This window comes from Notechis scutatus, chromosome 1 (assembly GCF_049901735.1).
Source record: "Notechis scutatus isolate UNSWTSFEM ecotype Mainland chromosome 1, rNotScu1.2, whole genome shotgun sequence".
Lineage (NCBI taxonomy): Eukaryota > Metazoa > Chordata > Lepidosauria > Squamata > Elapidae > Notechis > Notechis scutatus.
In genome coordinates, this window is record NC_142009.1 from 330,734,448 (window position 1) to 330,746,107 (window position 11,660).

General features: G+C 46.1%; 1 protein-coding gene across 2 annotated transcripts; it reads left to right on the forward strand.

Annotated features, from left to right (window-relative positions):
* The first annotated feature begins 647 nt into the window (after positions 1 to 647).
* On the forward strand, positions 648 to 10,896 carry GAMT (guanidinoacetate N-methyltransferase). 2 transcript variants are annotated; one of them, XM_026685152.2, is made up of 6 exons: positions 648 to 1,010; positions 5,531 to 5,676; positions 6,862 to 6,925; positions 7,512 to 7,579; positions 9,238 to 9,348; positions 10,578 to 10,896. In XM_026685152.2, the coding sequence occupies exons 1-6, from the start codon at positions 842 to 844 to the stop codon at positions 10,713 to 10,715; spliced, it is 696 nt and encodes a 231-aa protein (XP_026540937.2). In that variant the 5' UTR covers positions 648 to 841; the 3' UTR covers positions 10,716 to 10,896. The 2 variants fall into 2 exon arrangements, with proteins under 2 accessions (XP_026540937.2, XP_087808857.1); XM_087952731.1 differs by lacking the exon at positions 7,512 to 7,579 and having other exon boundaries at positions 689 to 1,010.
* Positions 10,897 to 11,660: the final 764 nt, after the last annotated feature.

Here is an 11,660-nt window from a genome sequence, read left to right on the forward strand (position 1 = left end):
CTTCTGGAGGCAAGTTGTTCCACTGACTGATTGTTCTGCCAGAAAGTTCTCCTTAGTTCTAGGTTGCTTCTCTCCTTGATTAGTTTCCATCCGTTGCTTCTTTTCCTGCCTTCGGGTACTTTGGAGAATAGCTTGACTCCCTCTTCTTTGTGGCAGCCCATGAGATACTGGAACACTGCTATCATGTTGCTCCAGGTCCTCCATTAATCTAGACATACCCAGTTCCTGCAACCCCTGTTTTAGCCTCCAGTCCGTTCATCCTCTTTGTTGCTCTTCTCTGCACTCTTTCTAGAGTCTCAACATCTTTTTTTTTTTTTTGCATCATGGTGACAAAAGATGGATTTAGTAAGTCCAAGTGTGGCCTTACCAAGGCATTACAGAGTGGCATTAACACTTCACCTGCTCTCGATTCTGCCTCTTTGTTAATGCAGCCTAGGACTGCATTGGCTTTTTTGGGTGGGCAATTTCATTTGCCTGAAATGGGATAGGGTCCCCTGGTTGGACTAGAAGACCTCCAAGTTCCCTTCCAACTCCATTCTTCTGTTCTTCTGCTTTATCCCACCCAATAACAAGAGCCATCTACACCTGACGATCTGCAATGGTTCAGTTTCTCCAGAAGGTGTCCCCTTCACCTGCCCCGCTTTCCAAGCGGGAATTGCAAACTCCCCCTTCCTCCCTTAACTCCCCTTCGCTCACTCAGCTCTCCTCCTCTGCTCCACCCCCACAACTATTTCAAGCTCAGCAGGAGCCCAGCGGCTCCAGTTCCAGATCCCTGGAGCTTTGACAACCTCTTCCATATCTTTTTTTCTCACCTTCCAAGGGAGCCCTTAGACCTTCCGACATGGCTTGTCCCATCTTTCTGGAAGGGGAAAACTGTAAGCCTTCTTGGAAGGAAGCCACTGCGGGTTACAATCCAGCCAACACTCACTTGGAAATCATGGGGAAGCCGGTGATGGAGCGGTGGGAAACCCCCTACATGCATGCCTTGGCCAGCGTGGCTGCTTCACAAGGTAAGATCACCTTACGGGACACGTTCTCAACTTACCTTGCTCGACTTACAACCGAAACCAAGACCAAAATTTCCACAAAGCTACACATTTGCAAATGTGTGTTTTGCCCCATTTTATGACCTTCCTCACCACAGTTGTTGTGAATCACTGCAGTGGTTAAATTAGTAGCATATTTGTTAAGTGAGTCTGGCTTCGCCACTGACTTGGAGGGACCTGGGAGGTCGTCTAGTCCAACCCCCTGCTCAGGCAGGAAACCTTACATCATTTCAGACAAATGGTTGTCCAATCTCTTTTTGAAAACTTCCAGTGTTGGAACAACCACAACTTCTGGAGGAAAGTTGTTCCACTGGCTAATTGTTCTAACTGTTGGGAAATTCCTCCTTAGTTCTAGGTTGCTTCTCTCCTTGATTAGTTTCCACCCGTTGCTTCTTGTCCTGCCTTCTGGTGCTTTGGAGCAGCGGTCGCCAATCAGTGGGCCACGGCCCACTGGTGATCCAGGAGAAAATGTTGGTGGGCCGCAGAGAAATGTCACCCCCAAAGCACCCCACAAAGCAATTAATCCAGGCTGTGCACAAGGCTACACCACCCACATGGCCCATGGGAACCCTCCCCGCCCACTCACTCCTTACCCCGCAAACTTGCCTGCTAAATTGCTATTTTTCCTTTTTCTGACCATCAGCTGTTCTGCTGTGCCTGGAGATTTAGGTTAGTTAGGAAGCAGGAAATGGTTGGATTTCTTGCTTTCTAGCTAGTCTTTAGATCTTCAGTTCTGCTTTTAAGCACAGCCGAACCTCCCTTAGGACTGAAGGTTCTATTATTCAGTGCAGACTCACGGCAAGCAAAGTTTATGTGACAGACTAAGCTAGCCGATGGTAGATAGATCACTGAATGATTCTGTGAGCAACAATCTGCCTGCCTGCTTTGCCTGATTTTGGGGTAAAAGTTGCTCTTTTTTTTATAAAAATTCAATAATTTATAAAAATATTTATAATATTTACATACAAGCGGCATGCCCAGCCAGTCACATGACCACCAAGCCACACCCACATTAGGCCACGCCCACAGGGGGGAACCGGTCAGTGGTCCCTGGGATTTAAAATTATGAGTTTGGTGGTCCCGGAGGTCCAAGAATTGGCGACCCCTGCTTTGGAGAATAGGTGCCAGTAAGTCCCTGAAGATGATCACATGACCCCGGGACACCAAAGGCCATAATGTGAAGTCAGTTCCCAGCGGCTGAACTTTGATCATGTGACCAGGGAATACACAACCGTTAGAAGTGTGAAAAAGTCAAGAAGTCCTTTTTTTCAGTGCCGTTGCTCAACAAAAAAAAATAAGACCAAACCTTATTATATGAGAAACACGGTAGATCACTGAATGATTCTGTGAGCAATTCAATCTGCCTGCCTGCTTTGCCTGATTTTGGGTAAAAGTTGCTTTTTTTTTATAAAAATTCAATATTTATAAAAATATTTATAATATTTACATACAAGCGATGCCCAGCCAGTCCTATATGACCACCAAGCCACACCCACAAATTAGGCCACGCCCACAGAACCAGTCAGTGGTCCCTGGATTTAAAAAATTATGAGTTTGGTGGTCCCGGAGGTCCAAAAGATTGGCGACCTCCTGCTTTGGAGAATAGGTGCCAGTAAGTCACTGAAGATGATCACATGACCCCGGGACACTGCAAAGGCCATAAATGTGAGTCAGTCCCGCCATTGTTTCTGAACTTTTATCTTGTACCACGGGATATGTACCCATTTGAAGTGTGCAAAACTATGTAGTCCCTTTTACTTAGTGTCGTTGTAAACATTTGAAAATCAAATCAATAAAATAACTGAAAAATGAACTGTTGTACATTGAGGACTACCTGTATCTCCCTTGTCTTAGCTCCTGATGCTTGATTCCATGCACCTGCTACATCCTACTCTGGGGGTCCCCAACCCTTAGGCTGCAGCCCGTTATCGGACAGCGGCCTATTTGCAACCAGTCCATGGGGCTGCTACGCATGCACACGTGCACAGCTTGACCTGCAGTAGTGGTGAATTGATGTGCACGGACATGCCTGTGCGCACCGGCCCACCGCTTGCATGGCCTGGTTCCCCTCTTCACACACACCCCGGGCCACCAATCGGCAAAGGTTAGGGACCACCATCCTAGTCCTTTTTTGCATTTCGCATAACATCGCATACTCCGATAAGGAATAGCACAATGGGTAGGGACATAGATACGTTCTTGGGGGTCTTTTGCTCTCGGTTGAGCAAGTTCCCCCCCCCCACAGCATAACCAACCCGCCCCCCCCCCAAACCCATGGATGCTCACACCCACCAGAGTCAAGTTCCTGGTTGTTTCCAGTTGTCTGCACTGCAACCGAGATAAGAATAGCTCTGTGGTGAAAAGTCTGTCTGGAAAGGCTGGAGGGGGGGGGAAGGTGGGGGGGGGGGGCTGGGCGTTTCAGGGGTCTCGCCCTTTGCTGACAGCTGCAAGCTGAGGCCCAAGATAAGGGCTGCTGTTCCCTTGAGCCAGAGGCAAAGGTCTCTTCCAACCTCCAAGACAACAGCTTGCTGCAAAATAGCGATTTGGGCCGAGCTTGCACAGGGCCGGAGAAGGAGACAGAAATTCCACAAAATTGTGTGTGTGTGTCTGTGTTTGAAATGCAGCCCTCGACTTACAACAATTCATTTAATGACCGTTCAAAGTAACATCACTGAAAAAAAAAAGACTTATGACCATTGTTCACACTTCATGACTGCTGCAGCGTCCCCATAGTCACATGATCAAAATATGGACGGTTGGCAACTGACTCACATGTATGACGGCTGCAGTCTCCCGGGATCATGGGATCTCCTTTTGCGACCTTCTGATAAGCAAAGTCAATGGGGAAGCCAGATTCACTTAGCAACCTAATGTCAGGATTCTGGCAGTTACTCCAATTAATTCATGAGCCTCGAGCCACACTCCCAAAACTAAAGAGGATTTATTTGAAGATAACATTCTACATCCGGCATTAACCTGGGCGTAGTCAAGATACGTAATTCACTGTCACACTTGATCCTGCGGAAAAAAAACGTCCATAGCCAAGAGTCATCAATCATGCTCTCTCTCCAATTAGATTTTTGCGTGTGGCAGAAGCTTCAGTCATCTAATCAGTCCCTGAAGAAAATATGAATGGAATGTACTTTCGATTCCACACTGCCGCCTGCTCTTTGAAACTCCCCCCCCCTTTTTTCTGTTGCCAACTATAAAACGTGTATACGAAATGTTTTATGAGTTGACACCTAACTTATCAACTGCAGTGATTCACTTAACTGTGACAAGAAAGGTCGTAAAATGGAGCAGAACTCACTTAACAAATGTCTCGCTTAGCAACACAACTGTGGGGCTCAATTGTGGTTGTAATGTCGAGGACTACCAGTCATGGTGTAATGGAGAAAAGGGTTCAGCCCCTGGCACAGAATAGGAGCTTATTCTGCAGAAAGCAAGAACCAGGGCTGGGCTGCTGGGGGTTCGGAGGGGTTCGGGAGAGCCGCTAGCTAAGATTCTGTGCAGTTCAGAGAACCCCCAAATCCCAGTCCTGGCTGGCCCCGCCCACCCTGCCCCTCCCCTCCCCGGAGTCCCCACGTAGCCTACTTTGGATGCAGGTAAGTGCAGGGTACACACGGAAGGTTGGGGAGGGCGAAAAATGGGCCTCCCAGAAGTTCGGGAAGACCAGAAATAGGACCAGAAATGAGCCTCCGGGAGGCCGTTTTCACCTTCCCGGAGGCTCAAGGAAAGCCTCTGGAGCCCGGGCAGGGCAAAAACGCCCCCCTCCCAACTGTGATGCAGGAGGACGACTAGGCCACGCCCACCCAGCCAGCCACCAGGCAAGAACGTTTGTTTTCTGGGCAAAAATAGATAAATAATTTGTCACTTCCTCCTCTTTCTGCCAGTCTAGGCTGCAGATCTCTGGTTCTTCTCTAGGAATTAATTCGATCTGACATTCTTAAGGCTTTATTTTTAGGATAAGAAACCGATTCCTCGAGAAAGACAGAAATTCTATTTTATGTACAGAGCCTCTAGTAACCGAATTCTGAAATTGACTGATTTCCCCCCCCCCTCTTTTCTTCCTTTTATGCCAAAGAGAGTCAAGGTGCGACCATCTTGAGTTTTTCTTTCTCTCAGACAAGAAAGAAATCATGTCTTTGTAATCTTTTTAAAAAAAAAAAAAAATAAAAAAAAAAAAAAAAAAAAAAAAAAAAAAAAAAAAAAAAAAAAAAAAAAAAAAAAAAAAAAAAAAAAAAAGGAAATAAGAATTGGTGGGTTTTCTTTCCTTTTCCCCTTTTTCCAAGGGGGGGAGGGGTGGGGGGTTAATGGTGGTTGTGGGGTTTTTTTTTTTTTGGTTATCCGAAGCATAGTTTCTCCAAGATAATATCTGTGGCTTTCATAGCAACTTAGCTAACCAGATCTAAGACTCTTTGGATAGCGAGAGGGGCAGCATATAAATGCAATCGATCAGTCAAGCAATCAAATTTTCCTTTCAGGAGGCCGGGTGCTGGAGGTTGGCTTTGGCATGGCCATTGCTGCCAGCAAAATTGCAGAGTTTGACGTCCAGGAGCATTGGATCATCGAATGCAACGAAGGAGTCTTCCAGAGGCTGCAGGAATGGGCGAAAACACAGCCTCACAAGGTTGGAGCGAAGGGGCCTGGGTGAGAGAGGGCACGAATGCCCAGCAGGAAAGCAACCACAGCCCGCCCGCTATGATGTCATCATGCAAATCATGCAGGGGACATCATGAAGATCATTGTCAGGGTTCCAACACAATGCAGGACGGGAAAGGGGAGCTGGGACCCCAGAGCAATGAATGGGGAAGGGAAGGGAAGGGATGTAACCAATTCCATAAGGTGGTTCTAAACTGGGCAACTGTGAGCAGATGGAGGGAGTAAGGGCATGTGAGAAGGTCTTTGGGAGACAGGAGGGAGAGGAGCAGACAATGAGGTATAACGGATACCAGGAAAGGCATGGGAAGCTATTCAGAAGGAATTTCCCCCTCAGTTTTCCAGAGAGGAACAGGAGGGGAGAGTCAGTTTGGTGTAGTGGTTAAGGTGTCAGCCTAGAAACCAGGAGATGATAAGTTCTAGTCCAGGGGTGTCCAACCTTGGCAACTTTAAGACTTGTGGACTTCAACTCCCAGATTCCTCAGCCAGCAAAGCTGGCTGAGGAATTCTGGGAGTTGAAGTCCACAAGTCTTAAAGTTGCCAGTTGGACACCCTGACTAGTCCTTAGGCAATGAAAAGTTGGCTGGATGACTTTGGGCCAATCACCAAGAGACCGTGAGTTCCAGTCCCGCCTTAAGCATGAAAGCCATCTGGTGTCTTTGGGCCAATCACCAGGAGACCATGAGTTCTAGTCCCGCCTTAGGTGTGAAAGACAGTTGGGTGACTTCTAGCCAATCTCTCTCTCTCTCTCTCAGCTCAACCCACCTCACAGGGTTGTTGTTGTGAGGAAAATAGGAGGAGGAAGGAGTACTAGGTATGCTGTTCGCTGCCTCAAGTTGCTTAGAAAGTACCAGAGAGGATAAAAATCTCATAAATAAAAATACTTTCAGTCTTGCCAAATTCTTTTAATGGAATCTTACAATAAGGATAGAGTTAGAATTTCTGGTGGTGCTTCTTCTCTGGACTACTTCACAGATCTGAGACTTTGATTGCTGGGGGGCCATGAAAACGCTCGTTTTCCTCATTTACTTGCATTGCAAACATTTTTTTTTCTTTTTACGAAGACACTTTTGCCCTACAACATGAGCATGCTTTTCTGGCAACACGGCTTGCCTCTTCATTGATTGTACTCCATCTCCTCCTTGGGCTCCCATAGGTTGTCCCCTTGAAAGGGCTGTGGGAAGATGTCGCACCAACCTTGCCGGATGGACATTTTAACGGTACGAAACAGGATTGCCTCCATTTCTCTGGGTGATTGTTTCCCACTTTAGCAATTTTGCAACCTGTGGACTTCGACTCCCAGAATCCCCTGGGGTTACAAGCAGGGGTGGGCAAATGTGGCAACTTTATGACCTGTGACTTCAACTCCCAGAATCCCCTGGGATTATGGCAGGCGTGGGAGACTGTGGCAATATTATGACCTGTGGACTTCAACTCCCAGAATCCCTTGGGGTTATGGCAGATGTGAGACACTATGGCAACCATGCTCAGGAATTCTGGGAGTTGAAGTCCACAGGTCATAAAGTTGCGATAGTTACCCACCCCTGGATTACAAGTGCTTTTGAACACTTGGTCCAACAAATAAATAAATATATGATAGCACATCGACAGCCAAATTATATTGAAGACAAGGAAGAGTCCTCCCATGTTCCTGATTGTTGGCCACTGTGGCTGGGTCTCATGGATTGAAGGAAAACCTCCAGAAGTTCATTTAAGGAGCACCCCATTCCCAGACAGCGAAAAATGATTATTATAACCGTAAAGCCTTTATTTCTGGACATCCAAAACTCTGTTTCTCACATGCAGGGATTCTCTACGACACGTACCCCTTGTCGGAAGACACCTGGCACACCCATCAGTTTGACTTCATCAAGGTGAGATGGGCACCATTGAAAGTCGACCCCCTCTTCCTCTCACTGAGAACTCTGGGTATTGTAGTTGCCACATGCCTGAGGGCGACGTTCTGGCTGGGGAAAGCTCCATGAAAGGTATTAAAAGAAGAATTTAGAACAAGGGTCCTCAACCTTGGCAAGTTTAAGACTTGCGGGCTTCAACTCCCAGAATTCCTGAGCTAACATGACTGGAGGAGGAATTCTGGGAGTTGAAGTTCAAGCTGTCAAGTTTGAAGATCCCTGGTTTAGAAAGTTTGGCCGGCTAGAGTGGACATGCTGTATTAAGCAGTGTCATTTTCCCAGGATACCTGGCTCGGTAAGAAAACATTTGTAAGAACACTACCAAGCTTAGCACCAAAGACCCAAAGGTGAGCTCACCTTGAATGAGTTTTTAATATGTTTTTCAGCTTGGAAGTCACCCCACCCCCTCTCCCAGATAAGGAGATAGCAACAGGGCCCTTTGAGGTTTGCAATAGTGGTTGTGTACCAGGGAGCAAATGGTCAAACCTGTTTGCTTCTCCTGGAAGACGTGGCCTGTCCTTTGTCCCAGGAAGGAATGCGATGGGTGCACCTGACCGGTTGAGCTCAGTCAGCTGCATCTTAACACTCGGCCTACCCTGCTCCTTTCTGGTTCTTTTTCAAGAGGCTGACTGTGAATGTCCCTTCTCCCGTTTTGAGGAAGAGAAAGAATATGGGTCTCTTTTGGGGCCAAGAGAGGACTTAGAACAGCCTTTCTCTATGGCAGAGGTCTCCAAACTTGGCAACTTTTAAGACTTGTGGACTTCAACTCCCAGAATTCCTGAGCACGGTTGCTCAGTCTCCCACACCTGCCATAACCCCAGGGGATTATGTGTGGTTGTGCAATCATCATTTTGACTTTTCCGACTCATATCAAACTCTTGGGTTGGAAAAAAAAAAGTACGGTTAAAAAAAGTAACAATGGCAACCGCAGTTGTGGTGTTTAGTGCTTTGTACTTTGTTGACGAGCATCGTGATTACATGATGGTAGTCGCCATTTTGACTCTTTTGACATTTGGTGAAAAAAAGATGGAGGTCAAAATGGCGATCCTGAAAATACGATTGAAATTTCACCTGGCTTGGAAGCAGAACCTCTCTTTCCAAGGGTCAGGCTCCCCAAACCAAGAAAGACATGTTGATGTTCTTCTACGCAGCTTCTTTCATTGTTCCTCGCCTACGGACAGAAACCTTACCAAACTAAAGCAAACAACTCGTGCCATAAAGCATATACTGTGGGAACTATTAGGGAGGAATCGTCTTCATCCTCTTTCTACCATACAATCTAAACTGTTCCTCTGGAATGCCGCCCCTCCCTCTGGGAATCCAGACTACATTCCACCGCACCAAGCAACAGATTCTGGAGCATTCCCTTCCTATAGGAGAAGGACAAGTCAAGAGAGGAATCAGCCTGGAGTCAATTCATTCCCACAAACAGTCTAAATCCAACCCCTCTTGAATTCTGTTCATTCTTATCTAGCGCCAATTTAGTGCTGACCGTTAGTTGACCAGATTCTTGTGTATGAGCATGAGCAATAAAATCAACTGGAGCTTAATGCGTGGTCCTGATTCTCTGCACCTAACGCTACCCCCACCAAATGCCACTGCTCCTTTTCTCCCTGTAGGCGCACGCCCATCGCCTCCTGAAGCCAGGTGGGGTCTTCACCTATTGCAATTTGACTTCCTGGGGGGACCTAATGAAGAGCAAGTATTCGGACATCGAAAAGATGTTTCAGGTGAGAGCAGGGAAAAGCTGCAGTGCAGGAGACTTCACTGGGTGGAGAACAGTGGTGGGATTCAATTTGTTTTACTACCGGTTGTGTGGGCATGGCAGTGGAAGGATGCTACAAAATCCCCATTTCCTCCCCACCCCACTAACCTGCTTTCCAGCTCTATTCTCCCGTGCAGGGCAACCAAAGAAGACCCAGCCAATCAGCTGGGACTCAATGGGAGGCAGAGAATAGATGGGGGCAGGGGAGCCAGTCAGAGGTAGGATTTGCTGGTTCTTTGAACTACTCAAAATTTCCGCTCTTGGTTCTCCAGAACTGGTCAGAACCGGCTGAGTACCATCTCTGGTGGAGAACCCATCCCTAACCCAGCACCTTCACCACCACAACACACAATTAGCTCTGTGTTGCTGTGTGGCTTGCAAGAAAACTTGCTGAATGTACGTGGTTTGCTCGAAGGAGAAAAATGAGAAGTCCTGCCCACTGTCTGCAGGGTTAGACTCCCAAAACCAAGAAAGACACGAGGTTCTTCTAAGCAGCTTCTTGACTGTTCCCATTGACAGAAGTCCTTCTCAAGACAGTAGCATTCTCACAGGCCCCTTTTCCTTCTCTTTTGGATACATCTGTGAGAAAATGTAGACCCACCCTGCCTTAAGAGGTCATGTGGATCCAGCCAGTTATGGTTTATTTAAACTGTGGCTGAGCATGGGTTTTTTTCTGAATTTTATTTATACGTTTTTCTTTAAAGTATATAAGCTCTTAATAAACACTATTTATTGCCTGGATCAATTTACTTATACAATACTGGTAATAATAGTAATTATAACAACTGTAATAATTATGTTTACTTTCGTATAATCAAATTCTTGCATCCTTTACTTATACATATCAGTAATCCTTCATCTTCTAATTTCTACCTCTTTTATCTAACCATTGATGAAACAAATCCCATGTTAAAATATATCCCGTTCCTTCCTTATCTTTTAGTATTAATGTTCATCTATCTCTGCACAGGCTAATATTTTTCTAATTATACTTTCATGTGTAAGTGCATTCTCATGTTTCCAATATTGTGCCAATACAATTCTTGCTGCGGTCAGCACATGTATTATTAAATATGTAATCCCTTTATTATAGTTTTCTGGCAATATACCTAACAAAAATATTTCTGGTTTTAAACCGTGGCTTAGCATGTTGTGGGAACACAGGGTAATTCTCCCTTTGATACTTTTTCTTAGGAAACACAAATTACCCACTTGATGGAGGCCGGTTTTGTGACCAAGAACATCCACACTACCCTTATGGACCTGATTCCTCCAGCTGACTGCAGATACTATGCCTTCCCCAAGATGATCGTGCCTGCCATCCTCAAATAGGTCTCCCAGGGAGGAAGATCTCTCAGGATCAAAAAAAAGGGATCGGTGTGTTGGCAAGACACACCAGCAGTCACATGAAATGTTCTCTCATGGCAGATGGGAGAGGTGAAAACTAATGTGTGGAAGAGCCACGTTAGAGTTTTCCCTTGCTAAGAATTTATTTTAACCAGTGTTTCCAAAATCCTGTGTGTGTGTGTCTCTCTCTCTCTCTCTCTTTCAGCTGTGTCCCTCCCAAATAAGTCTGCAATCAACACCTGAACATCTGGGCTGCCACATGTGCTTCATTTAGAGATGAGATGCGTGTCAGGTTCCAGCAGTTACCCCCATTTAAATCATGAGCTAAACTTCCAAAACTTAAAAAGGATTTACTGGGAGTTAAAACTGTGTGGCACTGCCTGGGTGTAGCCGACTCTGAAACACATAATTCATTGTCACCCTTGACCCTGATTTTCCCCCCACACCCTGAGTGTATCATAATTCATATTCTCCAATGGGACACATCCATAGCCAAGAGTCATCTATCATGCTCTCCAGTTAGTATTTTGCACGGCAGAAACTTCAGTCACCTAGTTATCATCTTTGAAAACATTTATGGAATGCAGTTTCGGTTTGCAAGCTGCTGCACTGCTCCCCCCTCCCTTTCTGTTGGCAACTCTAAAAAGACCATAGAAATTTTTTTAATGAGTTGACAATGCGTTGAGCGTAATCATCGGTATGTGCGTCATAGAGTCAAACCTTTCCTTAAAACTCAGATTTTCGTCCTTGTGATTCTGAATATGATGGAAACTGGCTGGGAATGAGACAAGTGGATTATAAGGTAATCCTTGATTTGGAGGATCCATTCTGGGTTGCTCACCGGGACCCGAGATTTTGTCCTCTGAGCTTCTGTGCTGGAGCCCGTTCTCGGGGAACCTTTTTCTAGCAGTGCGTGTGCTTTGGGCAGTT